Raw genomic sequence first — 21,458 nt, 5'->3', positions numbered from 1 at the left:
AACAGCCGCGTTAGGCCTAAAAAAATGTTTGGTTAGGGTAACATCCTTAAAAAAATAGGTAGGGTAGGTAGGCTTTTTATTTTTTTTATTTATTTTTTTATTAGGTTTTATATAAGAATATAATTTTCATCATTGGAGAATGGTGTTAAAGCTATCTTCTTATGTACAAGCATTTAAGGTTTAAACTTAATATTAAAAAGCAATTAAAAAAAAACGAAATATTTTTTTTTTCTTTTTTTTTTTAGTTTTTCATATTTTTTTTTTCAAACTGACTATAAAAACGGTAGGGTCGGCGCCTATTCCGTAGGTAGGGTCGGGTAACCCGAACCAAATGTATTTTTTTAGGCCTTAGAGGTCTGTTGTCGGACACCCTTAGTGTAGTAATTTAAAGATCGCTTTATAATCAGATTATAATCATATTCTGCGGTGTAATCTGTTATTTTGAAAGAATCCTTACAGTTGAAAAATGACTTGAATAGTACGCCAATAGTGTACATAATACTTGTATTGTGTTTGCTATTAGCGTTTGATCATGTCAGTCGTGACCCGTCGCAGCCAGTTCATCCTATTATGCAATTGCTATTTAAGGGCTTGAATTGATTGCTTCTTGCAAATGATAGCCACTCATAGAAAATCATATAGCCAATAATCAGTAGTTCATGTTTGCACTCCCAATTATTATCCGTTTAGTTTTGGACAAATATTAAGTTCAACATATGACCTTTAAAGCATAAGCCTAACGCGCTTGCGAAATACGTTAGCTATTGTTAACGTTTTTAAGGGAAAGAACGTTGACTAATTTGAATTGTATCTTAAATAGTTTATACCCTGAACCGAGAAAGACGCATTAATAAATGTGTTGGATCTTTCAAAAATAAATAAAAACAATGATTTTTAAACTTTGCTGCGTATGGTTTGTTTTCACGCTGTGTTCCCGAGAGGGTTACAATGCGTACACACTGACGGACGTTGATAATTTGTGGACCAATATAACAAATGGCTACAACAAGAACCACCGGCCGATTCAAGACCAATCTCAGTCCATTGATGTGAGCATCAACTTCGCGCTTTACAGCATTCAGGTAAGACTATATGATTCTGCAATATATGTTATAATATATATATAATTATATGATTATAAAACAGAACATCCGAAATAGGCAATATAACTTAACCTTAATAAAGACAAAAAGTATCACGAATATTGCAATACTTGCTAATTAAGTTCACACTTTTTTTCGGATTTTCGATTAAAATAAAATTGTATTCAGTATTTGCGATATTGTACAATTTACTACTATAAAGTAATATTGTTTCCTTCAGAGAATTGTTTAAACTATTACTGTGTGCCTTCATGTATTCCATTGTAAATATTTGTAAATAATGTGTTTGTCCTCATGGGCCGTATGGCCTATTGGATATGAAATAAACAATCTTCTTTTAACGTAAAAGAATATCTTTTGTAAATCAACAAGTGAAATCGCATCGTTATCGAACCCTTACTTTGCACGCATTCATTTTAAGTATATTTTCTCTTGTATATTTAACGCAATATTATTTATGTTCAGTTTTAATTTACCATGATGACATTTAACAATATATATATTTTGTGTAACGATGCTTAAATTTATGGATGTAATTAATATAATGAACAAGAGTTTGATATTCCTGATCCATATTCGATTTGTAAAACGCAGAGCGAATTTAAATTTGACCGTTCATCATTTTCATGCATATGCTTATAATAGGTTTAATAGAAAGGTTTCTAAAGTAACGCTTGGTGTTTGAAATGTGATTTCTTGCATACCGGACCTGTGTTTACGGTCATGTGACCAGTGCTGGAAAAACCCCATCTTGCATAACCCATGTAAGATGAGTCACGTGCAACAACGTGCCACTTCTTAAATCATTTATTGTATGGTTTATGGAAAATATATTATGCCATTTCAATAAAGCGCAATCAAAAATATATGTTTGCAAGACTTATAATTAAAATTGAAAATAAATAATCGTATAAAACGCTATTTTTAGTTATTAAAAATTACTGCGCTCTATGACTTCAGTAAACAACGTCGCACGCGCTATTTGGTGTAATCGTACAAAAGTTCGTTTTCATCGTCGTTTTTCCACAAATTGATAAATTTAGATATGCAAGAAAAAATATCAATCATGTTTTTCCGGTTACCGGCTTCCGCGCGTGCTCTCGGGTCGGATTTTTTCTATCCGTACCGGAAACACATGATAGATACTTATAATCTATATTTTGATCTCGATATATGAAAATATTTCAAAATAGACATACAACACCTTATCAACTTTTACTAATGTCACACGACACGAGTGTAAGTTCTATAAGAACTTATATTACCCGTCATAATCAAATGAATACATGTACATTTTTACTAAATACTAAATAGTACCATAGTTTAAATTTTAGAAAGTTTTACATTAATTGATTATGTTCGCATTTTCAACACGTGACTATATCCATTCTGGACCAGAACATGAATGTTTAAACATATACGTTATCAAAATATCGCCGTGGACCATCTCAACGTCATCTCCGCGGGTCGTTGCCAACGTACGTCGCCGGGAAATAAGTACTCTTGTATGTTACGACTATTTAACACTATGGAATCGCACAACCGAAACATTTACTGAGCAACCGACTTTTCATTTTCAAACACAAGGGCATTATGTGTCTCTAGGGTAACCGACTCATCCTTCTTCTACGATGTATATTGTGTGTCTCTTCCACCGTCGAAACATTTACTTTGCAAGCCATTGATTTTTCCACCTTTCTTTGAATGTTAAAGAATTGTGAAAATGGCGACAAAATTCCTATACTATGAATTTGCGATAGTATATTTCAAGGGAACAAAGTAAATGCAATTTAAGCTACATAACTTGAAGAATATGAAGTTTGAATTGAATTGAATCTTTATTTCCTCCAATATATGAAAACTTAGTAAAAAAAAAGGAAACACTGGCAACCGACCTTACATTTTGGAGACACATGGACATTATGTGTCTTTTGGGCTGGGTCATATGGTTGAATCGTGGTTGAATCGAAAAATGTTTCAATTTAATTTTCTAGTTAAGTGTTTATCTCAATATTTCTTTCCATGTTAATCGCAGAGACACACGAACTTAGATACCCCTTATTGACAGGCATATCTGTCTAAATCTCACCACTATGTTTAAAACTTCAATTAAGCACCATTCCCAATCTATTGTTTTTTAAGGAAATCAACGAACTTTCTGGGAAAGTTTCGGTAACTGGCACATTGGAGTTAATATGGAAAGACGAGGAGCTTGTCTGGAAACCGGTTGATTACAACTACATTTATTCAATAATGGTTCCCGTCTCCGAGGTTTGGTATCCGCCCCTGATCATTGGCAACCCAGATACCACCTCAACAGCTATTAAAGTTGAGGACAGGAGCTATGTTTGGCTTGGGGCAGACGGCACAATCATGTTTTACCCTTCCGGTGTATATTCAGTCAATAGCCCATTGGATTCGAAATATTACCCCTTTGATAAACAGGTTGGTATAGTGTGTAAATTCATTTAAGTTTGCAAAGCGTGTGTATGTAAGTTTTTTTTGTTTTTCAAATGTTTTACCAATTTTATTTACATTCGTCGTCAAGCTTAATATTATTACATTAATTATTTACAATAATTTGAAGGAAACGAATAATAATCATTTGTATTACATGCTCTATAAACACACTTTTCGTGATTAGACGAAGAGCAGTTTACGAAAGATAGATTAAAAGCCATTTTGACCTGTGTATATAAAGACCGAAAATATTTTACCATATGGTGTCATAATATATTATGCGGTATAATGAAATAAAACAGTTACTTAATTATAAGCTGTAAAATATGCAATGCATATTGACCGCAAAATCATTGTTGACTCGGTCAATAATGATTTTTGGTCGATTTGAAAGCATGCTGCCCAGCCAATAAGTAAATAATTGTAATATATTTATTGCACTCGTTTCAGACTTTCAACATTCAATTTGTTCTCAATGGCTTCACGAACACACAAGTGAACCTAATAGAAGGAAAAACGAATATTGTATCGTCATTCGAAGGAAATGGCGAATGGTCCCTGTTAAATTCGACCAGGAATGTAATAGTATTGAACCAATATACACCAGTTGCTCAGTTCACTGTCAGCTTAGAGAGAAAGTCGACGTTTATGGTTGTTAACATCATTCTGCCAATAGTGTTTCTGGCTGTAATCAACCTTCTTGTGTTCGTGCTACCGCCCGATGCCGGGGAACGGGTATCATTCTCCGTGACTCTACTCCTGTCGTTAGCTGTTTTTATGACATTGGTTGGAGATAACCTGCCGAAAACGTCCGACCCACTTCCCGTGCTTAGCTATTACCTGCTAGCAACACTGACCCTCAGCACACTCATGTGTGTTATGGCCATGCTGAATCTTTCAATCTACCATAAAAATGAGCAGTCTCGACCACCAAAGTGCATTGCTGTTGTAGCTGCTGCCGTCCTTTGCCGAAATAGATTTCACAAGTCTCAGAAAGTTAAAGACATTGCCGAAACCGACACCAACCCGACGATGGAGAAACAAGGTGAAACAATGAAGGTGGCATTCGAAGACAAGGAAGTAACGCTCAGCTGGAAGGATGTTAGTTACGCTGTTGATATTATGTGCTTAGTGGCATTTATTTTTGTTATGTTTGTTATTAATATCTACTACCTTGTACAGTTAACATCACAATAGGCACCGAAGTATTGTTGCTTATGCACACCTAAGCACGATTTGAAAGCAGCAGATACAAAAAAATATTAAGAATAACTCTCCCTTGTGGTTTACAACTTTTTAATTGCAATTTATTAAACAGCATGTTTTAATAGCCAACCACATCACGATCGAAAGTCATTGTTAATTATCTCAGTTCTATAAATCTTCATTATAAGGTCATGGACGTCAATGTCAAACTGTCATTGGTCAAAACTGATTGTTTCATAATTTACAATGGAGGGGAAAGATAAAATGCAAAAAGTTAAAAAGCATAAATATAGTGGCCAATAAACACTTTTTATGACAGAAGTGGGGGAAGAAAATGACTAAAACTAGTTTGTCCAATAATAATATTTTTGCTGTGTTTTCCATTTATAAGTTCTGCATAAAAGTGCTCCAAAATCGTAAAAAAGTTTTTTTTCCAAATGGTAGGCACTAACAAAGTTGAAAAACATTAAAGTGTCGTCGTATTTCGGCTCTGAAATTAGACGGTCGCTAGAAATCTATTTTACCTCACACTACCTGAGCGCAGAGTTGTATCTCCTCTATGCATATAAATTCTAGTTATTACCTACATCGCCAGTTAGGCCGCCCGGTTAGCTCAATCGGTAGAGCGTTGGACTGTGAATCGAACAACCCGGGTAGATTCCCGGGCAGACCAGGTCACTTCTGTTGTGATTGGTTATTAAATCATTTCTACGACCATTCGCACTGTACCACTGACCCTAGCATATACAAAAGTAATCAGTTCCTTGCAGGGGAGAAGTCACCTAGTACTGGTTAACTGACAGATAGTCTGCCCAGGATAGGTTTGCGGTGGTCCCTTTAATGTGCTCACGCCGGGACCCGAAGTATAAAATACTAACACCACCACCTACATCGCCAGTTATTGAAATTATACACGAAAGCTTCGCCACATTAGTTTTTTAGGATATTATCTTGCAAAAAAATCGCTGAAACGGTCATTAATGTTTGACACTCTAGGTTGACATTTTAATAGTTCACCACTATCTTCACCACCCTCTTCTTATTCATACCCCGCCTTCTCTTTCCCATTCTTCTGCGCTCAACCCCTCCCTACCTCCCTTTACCTCACCACAATCTCTCTAGTCCCTCACCCAGCTTTATAATCTCCCCTCTCTTTACCCACATTTTCTCTTTATTTTTCCTTCCTCTCGTCATCAAATGTAAGAAAAATATATCATTGTTTCTTTTGTGTGTGTTTTTTTGTTGTTGTTTGTTGTGTAATATTAATATCCTTACACAGTTAGCCACAAAGTTGTATGTACCACGCAACATGAACCTTGTGGCTGTATTAATCAACTATATATTCACCGAAATCATTCCCTTTTCATATTATACCTCTATATCGATAAGGCCACAACAAATTGATCATTTGTTCGTCGGATTTGCCGCTCCTAAAATTCGAAAAACGAAAAATAAATAAAAAAAAAACTTTTTTTTGCGCCCGCACATACTATTTGACCGCGCATATTATTATTTTTTTACTTCTGAGTTTCCTCTATTTTCTGAAGTTTTTTTACTTAAAATTTAAACCTGCAACGTCAACTTCGCCCTTTTTTGAAGGTATTTCCATGCTTTCATTCCCCGCGAGCAAACTTTCCTCGCGTCAGGACAAAATCAGGTCCGGGTAACCGCAAAACAGCCGATATTTGTTGACAGTCTTTTTTGTCGGGAATATTTTGCATGACGCACCGTTGTTATTTATTTCCGGTATTAATTTGCAGGATACTTTCAGTTTTTGTAAATGTAAAGTACACATTTTTAATTGAAAATCAGTGTCATAGTCAATGGATTATAGTCTTCAGTAAACAACAACAGTTTCACAGCGTCGAAGGCAATAATTATTTATGTGTGTTTTAAGTAATTCATTGTTTTGTACTCAAAATTTAGACTTGAGTGCAAAACTTATATTAAAATACACGGACACTCGACTTACAACAAATGTTTCCGTGAGTTATTTTTTAAATTCTAAAATGCATTTCTCAGTTTTTAATTCTCAATGTCAAAGTCACTACAACCTTATCATTTGCTTCAAGAGGTTCAAATATAGACCTGACCCAATTTTTGGAAATGCTCAAATGATGAATTACTCTTACTAGTCTAAAAAAAATCTTTTGTGATAGTATTAAGTTACGGGATGAATACAATAGTTTTCTTTTTGGTCTTCGAATAATTGCACGTTACTATGAGGAATGTTGTCTTTACAATATATCCAAGCTTAAATTGAAGTTAATAGTAAAGCACTGGTTCTTATTGCCATTTTTTATATATTGAGACAGATTTTCATGTGATACAATCAAAACCTTTTAATTTATATTTAAACTAAGAACCTATGTTTGCAATTAAAAAGCATTTCTTGACATATTGCATGATATATTTGGTAAGAAATAAACTTTTTATATATTTTTTTAATTTTTCGCCTTGCGCTCGCCTCTGAATTGCCTGAAATTTAAAAAAAAGTATTTTTTTTTTTCGCTCGCTCGCTCCTACTTTTTTTGGGCAAAATCCGTAGAACAAATGATCAATTTGTTGTGGCCTAACAGTCTTGTTATTGTTATACACACTCTCATATTTATATCAAACTAATGATTGCTTTATTAATAGAACTTATGTTATAATTGTCACAAGCCATGTTTTTTTGTTTATATACATAGTATTCTTGTGACGATGAGCTTTTTATGCTTAAGTCGAATAACATTTCTGTTCTGTTTTGTTCTGTTCAATCCTCTCAACCTGTCATACCAATTACCTTTTGCCGTAATGTAACATCAATTATATAGCTTATTGTGTTAACACGAATTTGATATTCTGTATGAATGGCCACTTATCTTTATATTTAGTCGAAACTCGTTATGAAACTCGTTATGTCGACTTTGTCGGGACCTCGGAAAAAAAAAAATGGACATTCGACAAATTACAAAAAAATATCATCAATCCCAACATATTTGAGTTCGATTTATATCCGATGTTCACATCCGCATTTGAACGGTCTTGTTACATATCACCGTCGTGAAAACAGCAAACGTATTTTTGAAAAATCAATTGAATTATTTGTGTCAAATTGATTAATTCACGTTTATGAACTACGTTTATGAACTACACAAAACAGATAATAAACCACAATCACATACACCTGTACATTGTAAGAAAACGATATAACACAGTATTACAAAGCCAGGTATTTCAACTTGATCTGCTCTTTAGTTTTGAGCCAGGTTGATGGTGTGTTTGAGGGGACGCCGTATTCTGAGGGGAAGCCGTATTCTGTTGATATCTGCTTCGTTGTCTTGCTACCCTTCTCGACTTCGATGATGGCTTAGTACTTCTCGTTGTAAGATTTTGATGACAATTTTCGTTTATAACCCTTACTCCATATGGCCGATCAAGATATCCCCCAGGATTTTATACCGGGTCCTAATTTCTCTACAAATATTAGAGCAATGCTTTATTCCATTGATCAGTAACTTGACAGTAGTTAATGGCATTTTATAGAAATGGACAGACAAATGATTGATGAAAATATTGTTGTAAAATATTGATTGGCTTTTAAATAAATGAGTGGTTCTTTGTCGTAAGCTACGTAACCAGTTTGTCATAGAAAGTGACCCACACACTGAATCAATATAACATGACGCAGATATCAAATTTTATGTGTGTTTTGTTTTCTTTTAATAAACAATGTGGATTGTTTGTTATGTACTTAACATATCACCTAGATCGTGCTATCCCCTGTACGCAATACTTTCTATGTGCCATGGATGGGTCGAGTACTTACCATCCATTAACAACAGTTAATTTGCGAGGTAAATGTGTGTCTGCGTGACGTCAGCGATAATACCATGTTATACGTTCTTTCCTGCAGCATCGTTTACAATGTTGATCTTCACATTGTCAGCAACAGTATTAATTCGTGACTTTTTTGTGGACAAGTTGTTGGTATTTTGTACAACAGTTAAACAATTAAGCTTTCGCATGTGTTGATAATCATTCGTATCAAAGGTACGTTAGTATGTATAATTATGAAAAGTCTAGGGTAAAATACAATACAAACTATGCGTAAGATTAAAAGGACAAATTGTTGGAAGCTGGTGATCACTATCAAAACAATATTCAGTGCAAAAGCTTACAAATATAGTTCTTTGCACAATAGTAAAAGCTTAATTGAAAAGAATAGTAGAGCATACAATACTCATTTTAGCGAACCAAACGATGTCATCACGGTGAAACAAGATATGAAAAAACACACCAAATTTTTAATAATATAAATGTCAACAACTTGTTGCTTTTGACATATAAGAGGAATCCTGTAACATTTAGGTACTTTCTCCTCTTTTTCTAAACAAGTAAATCCATCCAAATGAATCAATAACAAATCTCAGTTTTAAAACAACTGAACGACTATCAGCGAGCGACACTAATTTTGCACCAAAATAACACGTGACTACACGGCGACTTAAACGTAGGGTTTTAGTCAGTGGAATCAGTGCCTTTTTCAATTGAGGGGAAAGACACTCTAGCCCTTTTTCTGTTTTCTGGGAAATTCTCCGAGTACTTTTATTTAACATTAACAACGGTAGTGAAATATTTCTCAGTTTATGGTCATCTTAACGTCCTGATTGCTTGTCTTCGTCCAGGAAAACATGATGTATCATCTTTATTGATGCGTTCATCGATGACAGTCAAAGCACTGGCACCGGATTTTCAAACTTAATCATTTTTTTTTAAAAATAAAAAAAAAATCTTATAATTCCTTACTAAAATTATAATACCGAATATGTGAAAAAATATTGAAAAATATATTTTTTTAATATGCACTTTGTACTGTATAATATACTAACGTTGCTTTTTTTTGTTTTGAGAAAAAAATATCCTTTTTTGTTCCCATTCGGTAAACTGTAAAACGATCTAACACTTGTACAAACAATATTCTCTAAGTCATTAACGTTTCCTTTGTTACTTAAAAGACGATTTACCGTATCAGTTATGAAGTGGTTATTTTTTCACGTTATTATGACGTTATAAAAATATTGTGGCATATGTCTTTGCTTATGGCTGGGTCGTTATTTGACAGAATGGGTGAGAAAGAATTACAGTAAGATTTTCTTAAATGGAACTGTGTTTCTTTAACCATTTTTTGAAAGTTATAATCTAATCTTTGTGTAAAGATCAGTAACGAATTGCGTGATTTGTGTGTTTATCGGTGATATAAACGCAGCTTGGCTGGACTAAGTACGCCTGGAGATTTACGTTTTTTAACTGCGTCCATATACCAACAATGACATCAATACATTATTGACCATGTCCACTTTTCATCAATACAAAGTAAATCCTTTGTTAAGCTCGCGAATTAATTAGTGTATTATAGGGTTATTTCGAATATGATCCTCTTATAAAATTCAATTGGACTCACCGCCATAAGTTCATTTCAATTGTGATCGGCTTATTTTATTACAAATATTTATTGAGTTAATATATGACCTCTCAAATTAATACCAAAGCACCACGCGCTTGAGAAATTAAGTCAGACTTGTAAACGTTTATAAGGGAATGAAAGGAGCGTTGCTTAATTCGATTTGAATCTATTATGATTAATATCATGTGATGGTAATCACTCAAGTTACAAAATATTTGAGTTGATTTTTAAAAATAATAAATTCTTAAAATAATAAGAAGAAGAAAAAGAAAATGATTTTTAAATTTTCCTGGGTTTGGTTTGTTTTCACGCTGTTTCTCCAAGAGGGGTGTGAAGCATATACACTAACGGACGTTGATACTCTGTGGACCAATATAACAAATGGCTACAACAAGAACCACCGGCCAATCCAAGACCAATCTCAGCGCATTGATGTGAGCATCAACTTCGCACTTTACAGCATTCAGGTAAAAATGAATAAGTTTATAAGTTTACAATTTATGTCATCTGATATACATACATGTAACTGTCTGATTATAGAATAAAATGCACGGAATATACAAAATGACATAACTTATATATATTTACACACACAAGGACACCACAAACCTTTCTTGATAATTAAGTCATCAATTTCGTTCGATCTTTTTTTCCTACGCAAGTGCAGCTATTCAAGTCGTATCGTTATTGAATACCTAACTTTTCACGCATTCATCTATTTAATATGATAATCTCTATATTTAACTTTCAATTAAGATGAAAACTTAAAGCAAAGTATATGTTTTGTTAATTTGTAATGCTTAACGTATACGTTATCCATATGGTTACGCATTTTAACTAATGACTATACCCGTTCAGGACAACAGCAAACATATTTTAAAAGCGTATACGTTATCAATATATTTACGCATTTTTAACTAATGACTATACCCGTTCAGGACAACAGCATACATATTTCTAAAACGTATACGTTATCTATATAGTTACGCCGTTTACCGTCTCCCTGGCCTTGTGGTTAAGGCGTCCGCCTACGGAGCGGGAGGTCGTGGGTTCGATCCCGGGCCGCGTCATACCGAAAGACGTTAAAAGCTGGTACAAGTAGCTCCCTTGCCTGGCGCTTGGCATTTAAAGGGTAGTGCTTGGAAAAGTGGTGTACTCAGTATTGGTTCAACCCAGGAAAGTTGTATCCCGTGTATCGGTGCTTTACACCGAGCACGTTAAAGAACCAAAAGGTCTCTTCGCAAAGAGCTAGGGTATCGCACCGGATCTCTTGTATCTCACTCTGTTTCTTCAAGTCTTCCAATGTCTGTTTTTGACTGCGAATTGCTGTCACTTCTATCTCATGTCACGTATGGCATTTACACACAATTTAAGTCGTGATGGCGTCACGGCGGGGTCAAGCCATAAATGCAGACAATGGGCGCGGGCAGACCTTGATCAACTCAAATAAACAAACAAACTAATGACTTTACCCGTTCAGGATAACAGCATACATAAACTTATCAAGTGTCGATGCGCACCATCTCAAAGTAATCTCCGCGGGCCGGTACCAATGTACCTCGTTAGGAAATATATTACCTTTGAAGGGATTTAACAAAAGGCCCAAGTTTCTCGAAAGTCCCTTGTTACAGGATAAAGCTAATCTCACTATTTTTCTTTGTCTGTAATTCGCATACTAATACTGATATCAACTTCAATAAGAGTTATTAGACTTTAAATAGGAATTGCTGTTATGGTTATCACAAATAATCCATTTTTTATTTACCAAAATCACATTTTAGTATGTGTTTTGTGACATTGAAATAGGCTACTTAAGCCTATTAAGCTTAAGAAGTTTCGAGAAATTGGGGCCAGATGGCCTCAGAATCGGCAAACATTTTATATCCTTAAACAGGCCTTGAATTGTCAATAAGATCATTTTACACAACTATCTGTCGGTCTGCACACAGTCTTAGCTGTGAATTCCCCTTTATAAATAGCGCGAAATTGGTACCCGTTTAGATAAGTGCGGAATGATTTTTGCGAACACATTGCAAGTAACGTGATGGTTTCACACACTTACCTGTCAATAAGCGGTCAAGCCAACTCGCTGTAATTGCAAGCAGTGTAACTCTTTTCCAAAAGTCTACATCGATCACGTTCATCACTGATGTCACAGGGTCATACGGTTAAAGCAAACGGCTCTCGAATCTTGTAGGAGATTTAGCGCGAACCTCTGCGTTTTGTACGAGTCATACTATTTGTATCCCTAAGCAGTACGCACGATTCGTCAAGATTCGCGAAGACGCCGTCACGTATGTGCCAACGACTCGATACGTTTCAATAACGTTCTGTGACCCGAGGACGATCGTGGCCACCACGATTCTTCAAAGTTAATTGGCTTTGCGGCAAAAAACTTAAACATGAACAACGATAGTAAAATATTACACTGCTAATGGTCATCAAAACGTCCCGATTGCTTTTCGTCGTCAAGGAAAATCTCATCTCTTCGATGCGTTTAACGATTACTGTCAAAGGTACCGCCGCTAAGAATTGGGCGATATGGTGTGCCATTGCATATGCCATGAACATTTAAAAATATATTAGATTTTAGTTATATTTAGCAGAACCAGTATTACTCTGGTTCAAAGGAGTCTTTGTTGAAACTGGTAGACATTTATTTAAAAAACATCAATATAACACAAACTTCCTCTTTCCTCTATCTCTCACGGGTTTCACTGTAAACAAGCAAAAATTTGCAATGATAAGTGTCCGCAAACACACCGAACACCAACTAAAATCTAAGGGTGAAGTATAAAATGTAATGCTGATAACTTGACAATATGCACGCTCGCGTCCAGACGCTGATCGTATACTAAAAGTTAATATATTGCGAAACAGGAATAATTTTTAACCATAAGTAAAATCACAATTAATAATTAATTTCAAATGTCCCATTAAATAAGCAGTTTTTTCCACTCTATATTTGCACTTCTACTGATAAGTTGAAGTGTATGTAAGAGTTTAATCATTTCAGTATTTCTACCATTGTAGTCCATTTGAGACAGATTAAAGGGGATTTATTAACTAAGGTTGATGCAAAACAATTTTTTACTTTAATTATTACGTTTACTAATTTGACATGAATGATCAAAATAAAAAAAATCATATAATTTATGTACAGATAAAAAATATATATTACCGATATTTTTACTTGAAAATGTGTGTTCACTGCGCTATTAATTAAAAAAAAATCTCTTTATTCAGGCTAATATTTGTTATCGATACACAAATCATATGTTTTTTATATTTTTATAACTTAACTCAAATGTTTGTATTAACCTATATTGTGCCCATTTAAGTTGGCACTTTTAGCATTATTAATAGAATGGCAGATTTCCAAATCACTATTATATTACTTATACGTAATCGAAATAGCTCTTGGCAAAATTTCAACGTACTGAACTTGAATCTTCCATGTTTTCGTAAATTGGTTTTTGTAGCATACATTGTTTTACGAAATAAATAATAATGAAGATGTAGCGAGTCGACTTAAAAAAACACACACAAAAAACAAGAACATAACAGAACAGAAATATGATTTATTTGGACTTAAACATATTGTTTCCACTCCATACACATAATTATAACACAAAATGTAAATGAACAAAGACAAATAATACAGAATAAAACACATAGTAAGGCTTATACATGAAGTTAATGAATGATATTAATAAATGAGTTTCTATAATTGCAATAGCTTTAGTTATATAAGTACACAAATTATTTACACGATTTTTTTCAAGACAGCAATACAAGAAACTTCCACATTTTTAATATTATATTAAAAAAGGAATAATAACGTTTTCTTATCTTTTTTTAACAATCACATTTTTAACAAAGTGGAGCTCTTCAAAAAAAGGCTCGTGTAGTATTCACACATAATAAACACTGTCTTTATTTTTCTGTTGGCACGTTGTGATCCGTACCATCCAGTTTCGACACGTAGTTTATGATCAGATAGAAGCATCCTCGTCAGACTTCTAGTAACGCGTCGATTATTTTGTTACTATATCTAGAAATTGTATATACAGTTAACACACCACCCTCTCGCCACATGAAACCGTCCATCTTTCTCTGTTTGAACATTGGTATAAATTTGATTTCTGTCGAACATGGCAGAATTATTCCATACAAAACTGGAACCTATAAGTATCTCCCATGGTCGAGAGTGTAAGACAGGTTCATCCCGACCCAAGCGTAGGGTGTTTTGCGGAAACGAGGTTTACCGAGTTTCCGCAAAACACCCTGCACGGGGGTCGGGATAAACCTATCTTACACGAGCGGCTATGGTAGATGCTATTTCTCCCACCTCAGTTAAACAAAATTGTGTAAAAATGTATTTTCTGCTGGAACTATTTTGTGCGTAGTGAAAATAAATGCGTATGGATATTTGATAATTCGTGGCTGTCATGGATATGCTCGCAGTGATTCAGATTATGTTACTAGTCAAATCGGTCTTTAATTAGTTCGGAGGAAAGTAGAGCATTATTTCTTGAAATATGCGTGAAAACTTTTTTTATGGTGACATTTGAAGCGAGAAATATTTAATTAGCATTCTAAATATCGCCACAAGACAAAGTTTCTATGATTCTACAGACGACTGTCTTCAACAAGGGAGGTAATTACAATGTGGCGAAAATTAAAAAGGAGTCCCTTACGGGCATTTTATCTTCACCCTTTGGCAAGATTATAAGTATCTTCCATGGCCGAGAGTGTAATATAGGTTCGTTCCGACCCGAGCGTAGGGTGTTTTGCTGAAACGAGGTTTACCGAGTTTCCGCAAAACACCCTGCGCAAGGGTCGGGATGAAACTATCTTACACGAGCGGCTATGGTAGTTGCTTTTTCTCCCACCTAAGTTAAACAAAATTAATTAAAAATGTATTTTTTGCTTGAACTCTTTTGTGCTGAGTGAAAATAATTGCGTACGGATATGCGATAGCATGTGGTTGTCATGGATACGCGCGCAGTGATCCAGTTAATGTTAATAGTCAAATCGGTTTTTTTAAATAGTTCTAAGGAAGATGAAGCATTATTTCTTGAATGGTGCGTGAAAATTGTTTTATGGTGACATTTGAAGCGAGAAATAATTAATTAGCGTTCTAAATATTACCATACGACAAGATTTCCTTGATGCTACTGACGACAGTCTACAACAAGGGAGGTTATTATAATGTGGTGACCGTTAAAAAGGTGTTCCATACAGGCATTTTATATTCGCCCGTGGGCAAGATAAGAATATCTAGCATGGTTAAATTATTGGATCTACTTATCTGAGGTGGGAGAAAAGAATTTCTAGCATGGTTAAATTATTGGATCTACTTATCTGAGGTGGGAGAAAAATATATCTTCTTAACATTACTCCACCAATTATGTTTGCCGTTGTGTTGATTATGCCTACGTATGCATCAGCGTTTCAGACAATAATTATAGAAAACTCTGAAAAGTTCATTTTTTCTGACTCATCATGAAGGACCATGTCAATGACATGTAACACATAACCTTTTCAATTACCTACTTTCCGTATAAGATTATGCACCACCATTTTTTCCAATATTAAAACAAGTTTATATATCAAATCATACAGATAAAGTCGATATTCATTGTTATCAATTGTGAAACGGTGATTTATCCGCCTAACCATTCCGTAGAAAGCCTATTCCTAGATTTTGTAAACATACCTTAGTGTAAAACAGTATGATCGCTTTTCTACAACAATATGTAGAATTTCCTCAAAACAAACCTAGAAGTGTCAAATGCATAAATGCAACAATCGCTTCGTCTCAATCCCTGTTTAATTTTTGATTCCTCGTTAATTTAAGCTCAGTTTTCCAAACACCTTGCAAAATACGTGAGCGTTTCACACACTCACTTCTTTAAAAGTTTTAGCCAACGCGCTGTCATTTTCAGCAGTGGTTATCTCTTTCGATCAATTGTAAATCCATGTAAATTTGTCGTGCTCCGTGTCTTGCTGCACTTCCCGCTTCATTGCACAGTCCATCCTTTTAGGGAGCCGTGTTGTCTGTACATCTAGCATGTGAAAGTCATGTGATGAGTGTACATATGTATTTCTTCTAATTTACTGGGTATATATATATATTTAGAATTGAACAATAAGCAAAAACTGCGAAAGGTACATGCGTCGTTAGCGACGAGGTGCATCAGTAAGTAAAATTCCATGCGTTGTACACAACGATATTAATTTTGTGTAAGCTTTTGACAGTTTTCTTGTTTTGCAATTGTTTCATCTGTCGTCTCGTCCCTTTAAGCGTACTTTTATGATTTGACTCTGAGACATTAATTTCAAAATCTAAAGGAAAACAACTAATTATGTTTCCCAATGCTTTGTGAAATATTCATATAATATTTTATTTCAGAGTTCTGCTATATTTTTAGAAACTCCCGCTAAACCTTAAGAAAAATTCTGGGTGCTGTCCATCTGTCCTTCCATAATTCACATTCTTCTTGTTGGAGCCATATCTTGGTAGGGTTCGGCCAGATAATATTTAAAAGTGGTCAAAATGTTTTCCTATCAAATCTACACCGCCTGTAAAAGTGGTTTTCGTGGGGTGAAATCTTTGTAACAAAGAAGAGACATTATATTTATTCCAATATTATTCAGAATATTTCCCTTGATGAACTCAAGGAAATGTTTAAAATTTGGTCACATGTGATCAAAGATAAGATCACGAAGCTGAATCTAAGATTTTTTTGTCTAGAACCATGTCTTTGTAGGGGTTGGTTAGATTATGTTTAGATTTTGTTAAGTCAGAATGTTCCCATTGATCACCTCTCAACCACATGTAAAGGTTGATCTCATGGGGTCATAAACAAGGCCACAAGGTCGTATATTGGAAAAATAGTTTTAACACACTCTTTTGGAATTGAATTTAGTCCATCACATATGAAACCTTATCAAAATATTTTCTTTGATAAAATCATTGATAAATTTAAAAGTGGGTCATATGAAACTAGGTTATTAGGTCAAATTATTGAAAATTAATCATGTCCGCAATCACATAGTGGTATTGACTGGTAAGACTTTGTTCAAACTGTGGTCAGAATGTTCACCTTGTCTTTAAAAGTGGTTCAAATGGGGTCATACGGTCAAATGTTAGAGAGATCTTGAGAACAATCAAAGGCAATACATCCGCTTCATAAAACTTAATCAAAATATTAACCTCTATCGAATCTTTGATTAGTTTCAAACTTAATAACATGTGGTGTGCCAAATGCAAGAAAAATAGAAGCTATATTTTTGCAATATTTCTTGTCCAATCTTTATGAACCTTAATAAGAATGTTTGCCTTCATAATATAGAGTAAAACCACTATGTTACGACATGTATGTGAGATCTATATGCTACACTACATACAATATCCATTAATTTCAAATAATTGTAAACAAGCTATTATCTCATATCAAACTTTCAAAAGTCCATCACTCTATAAGGTCAAATCAACTACATGTTTTTCTTGGACTATTTCACCTACACTTGATTTCCATTCCATCTACTTTACCTAATCAGGCAGAGAATATAATTAACAAATTTGCTTGTTTCCATGTTAATCGCAGTTGACGAACTTAAAAAGCCCTTATTGAAACAAAAAAATAAATTACATTTCGTCTACATGTTTAAAACATCAATTAAGCACCATTGATAACCAATTGTTTTTTTAGGAAATTAACGAGCTAACTGGGAAGGTATCGGTAACTGGCACATTGGAATTAATATGGAAAGACGAGGAGCTTGTCTGGAAACCGGATGATTACAACTACATTTATTCAATGATGGTTCCCATCTCCGAGGTTTGGTACCCGCCCCTGTTCATTGGCAACCCGGATACCACCGCAACAGCTTTTAAAGTTGAGGACAGGAGCTATGTTCGGCTTTCGTCAGACGGCACAATCTCGTTCTATCCTTCCGGTGTATATTCAATCAATAGTCCGCTGGATTCGAAATATTACCCATTTGATAAGCAGGTTGGTCATTTTAGATTTTGAAGCGAGTGAAAGTTAATTCATTGTAATTCAAATGTAAATAAATGTTAAACAAATTTGTCCTACTTTTTGAAATGCAAATGATTGTAAAAACATTGTTTAATAAAAAGAATGAAACGAAACCAATTCTAAAAATGTATATTTATTTTACTTGTTTTCAGACGTTCGGCATTCAATTTATTGTCCCAGGTTTCATAAACACAGAAGTAAACCTCATCGAAGGAACTGTAACGTATATCGCATCGTCGTTCGAAGGAGACGGCGGATGGTCCCTGTTAAATCTGACAAGAGCGGTGACACTAGTCAGCCAATATACATCAGCAGCTATATTCACTGTCAGCTTAGAGAGAAAGTCGACGTTTATGGTTGTAAACATCATTCTGCCAATAGTGTTTCTGGCTGTAATCAACCTGCTAGTGTTTGTACTGCCGCCCGATGCCGGGGAACGGGTATCATACTCCGTGACTCTACTCCTGTCGTTAGCAGTGTTTATGACATTGCTTGGAGATAACCTGCCGAAAACGTCAGACCCGCTCCCCGTGCTTAGCTATTATCTGTTAGCAACACTGACCCTCAGCACGCTCATGTGTGTTATGGCCATCCTGAATCTTTCAATCTACCATAAAAATGAGCAATCTCGACCACCAAAGTGCATTTCAATCGTAGCTGGTGCAGTACTTTGCCGAAATACATTTCTCAAGTCTCAGAAAGTTGAAGACATTGCCGAAACCGACATTAAACCGACAATGGAGAAACAAGGTGCAAACATGAAGGTAACATTCGAAGACAACAAGGAAGTAACGCTCAGCTGGAAGGATGTTAGTTACGCTGTTGATATTCTGTGCTTAGTGGCATTTATAATTGTTATATTTGTTATCAATATCTACTACCTTGTACAGTTAACATCACAATAGGTACCGAAATAGTTTTGCTTCGAACGACTTTTGAACGCAGCAGAAACGTTTTCTTATTTTATATAATTAGAATTGGCCTATTAAAGGATATTTAACGTTTTAAATGTCATTATTTAAAAATTAAGTTTGAATTTTCTACAAAATATCGTTATCAAATTATTAATATTTAATCTCATTTAAAGAAAAAAAAACACATTAAGAATTATTTTCTTCAAGTCGATATGTCATTGGCCAAAACCGAATGATTCATATTTTTTATTGAAAGAGAAAGATAAAATGCAAAACGTTGGAAAACATATACATGATGTATAAATGCCTATAAATAGAATTAAGGCATTAAAGGAACTAGTTTTACCAATTTGAATATCTTAACCAAAATTTCGAGTTACAATAAATTCACCATAAAAAGATAGACAATTATTTATTTTCGAAATTGAAGAAGATATTGTAACAAAGTTGTAATACATAATGTGCCGTCCTTCTTTCGATCCAAAAATGGACAGTCGTCTGACAACACCTATATTTGCTTCCTGCTATACCAGTGTGTGTATACCACGTGGTTATTGCGTGTACCTTGTAGTTATCTTTGATTCAAATCTTCATTTTAAGCAACCTATTGCCTTCTGACATAACATATATGGCGTAATTTATTACGTAGTATACAAACACAATGTATACACCACCTGAGCGCAGTGTGTTATTGAAAGTATCACTATTAATATGTGTCGTACGGTAAAATTTACGACCTCGCTCAACAAATGTCATAAAAGCAAGACCAAATGTTACAGGACTATTTTCCGGTAAGAAACCATTGTTCGTTGTATGTAACCTCCATTGTTAGTTCCTTCCCTTTGTTATTAAACAGCTTTTAAAGACTAATGGGTATTTCTCTTCTTAGTCTCTTTGGTTAAAAATAAGATAGCAGAAATATTAATAACATCCTTAAATCAGCAATTAAAGATTCGGTTTATTTCATTTCAGGGGATTCAAATGTCTGATTTCTGTGCTTATTAAAACGTCAGATGTTGTGGAATAGTTAATTGTTTTGGGTTTTTTGATAATAGGGAAAAATGGTAAAATTTTATTTTTGAGAATATTTTAGGTTTAAAAGTGTTATACTTATATGGAAACAGAAATACAGTAATTAGCAAGTTTGTAAACCTGAAGTTAATAGGTGATACCTCTAAGATAGTGTTTAAATAAGCTTGTCCTTACTTATAAAATTGGATATTTTACTTAGAGTTGTAAGTCTGAATTGGGACTCGGAAGGAGCAGCTGAAATCAGTTAATCAACATATTTACGACAAAGGTAACTAGTGGTATTCAGGGACCACCCTCTATCATTGCAACAGTACATGGTCTCTATGATGAAACTAGTTAATGACGCGAATACCTTGGGCTTAAGGGCGGGTAACAGGATGTCATTGCCTGGTAGCCTCAATCATTGCCATATGTATTTACTAAGCAATGGTATAAACTACTGGAACTGGCCCCAATTTCTCGAAACCTCTTAAGCTTAATAGGTTTAAGTACATTATTTCAAATCGACAAAACACATTATTAAAATAATGTGGTTTTAGTAAATTAAATATGATCATGTTGATATTCATAAAAGAAATTCATATCTTAGGTTGAATAACTCATAATGAAGTTAGTATTACGCAAATTATAGACAAAGAGAAATAGTGAGATTAGCTTAATCCTGTTATAAGGGACTTAAGAAGTTTCGAGAAATTGGGGCCTGGTCGTCGTGATGCCCCGTGCTGAGTAAATGTTGTGTTACTGTTTTGGTGTAGTAAAACTGAGGGTCATTTTCAAAAAAATGGGTTTGAAATTCAGCAATTTATGATATTATGATAAAAAGTTGAAATTAACTTAGTTAAAACAATTAATGTGAACTTGTAATTTTATTCTGTTTATCGGATGGACTCTAGAAAAAAACTCGCTGTGCCACTGTGCTGGGTTGAAATACTCTAGCTATGTAAATTAAGTTTATGAATGATTAGATAATTGATTTAAGATTTTAAAGAAAAAATATGGTTCGAATTGATTTAAAGGCAATGAATTAGTTCAAAGTTGTTTGAGAAAATCACTTATCATTACGTTGGTGATTTAATGAGCTATTTATTGTTTTTAAATACGATTATTTGAGTAATCATTTTAATAATCAGAGGACAAGAAATTCTAGTGAAAAATTATATCTGTACTAGCTGCTTGATTTATAAAAGACCCCTGGGAAAACATTTAAAAGGATAGACAGTTCGATTAGAAGGTTCAAAACCGC

At 34.4% G+C, this 21,458-nt stretch overlaps 1 protein-coding gene across 1 annotated transcript; it reads left to right on the top strand.

Moving 5' to 3' along the window:
- Window positions 1–887: 887 nt before the first annotated feature.
- Window positions 888–19,174, top strand: LOC128215368 (uncharacterized). Its single transcript, XM_052922057.1, has 6 exons — window positions 888–1,082; window positions 3,246–3,548; window positions 4,014–4,664; window positions 10,545–10,685; window positions 17,940–18,242; window positions 18,422–19,174. The coding sequence occupies exons 1-6, from the start codon at window positions 888–890 to the stop codon at window positions 19,172–19,174; spliced, it is 2,346 nt and encodes a 781-aa protein (XP_052778017.1).
- The last annotated feature ends 2,284 nt before the right edge of the window (window positions 19,175–21,458 follow it).

This window comes from Mya arenaria, chromosome 13 (genome assembly GCF_026914265.1).
Source record: "Mya arenaria isolate MELC-2E11 chromosome 13, ASM2691426v1".
NCBI lineage: Eukaryota > Metazoa > Mollusca > Bivalvia > Myida > Myidae > Mya > Mya arenaria.
The sequence above is the reverse complement of the archived record's forward strand: the minus strand, read 5'-3'. Positions and strand labels throughout refer to the sequence as shown.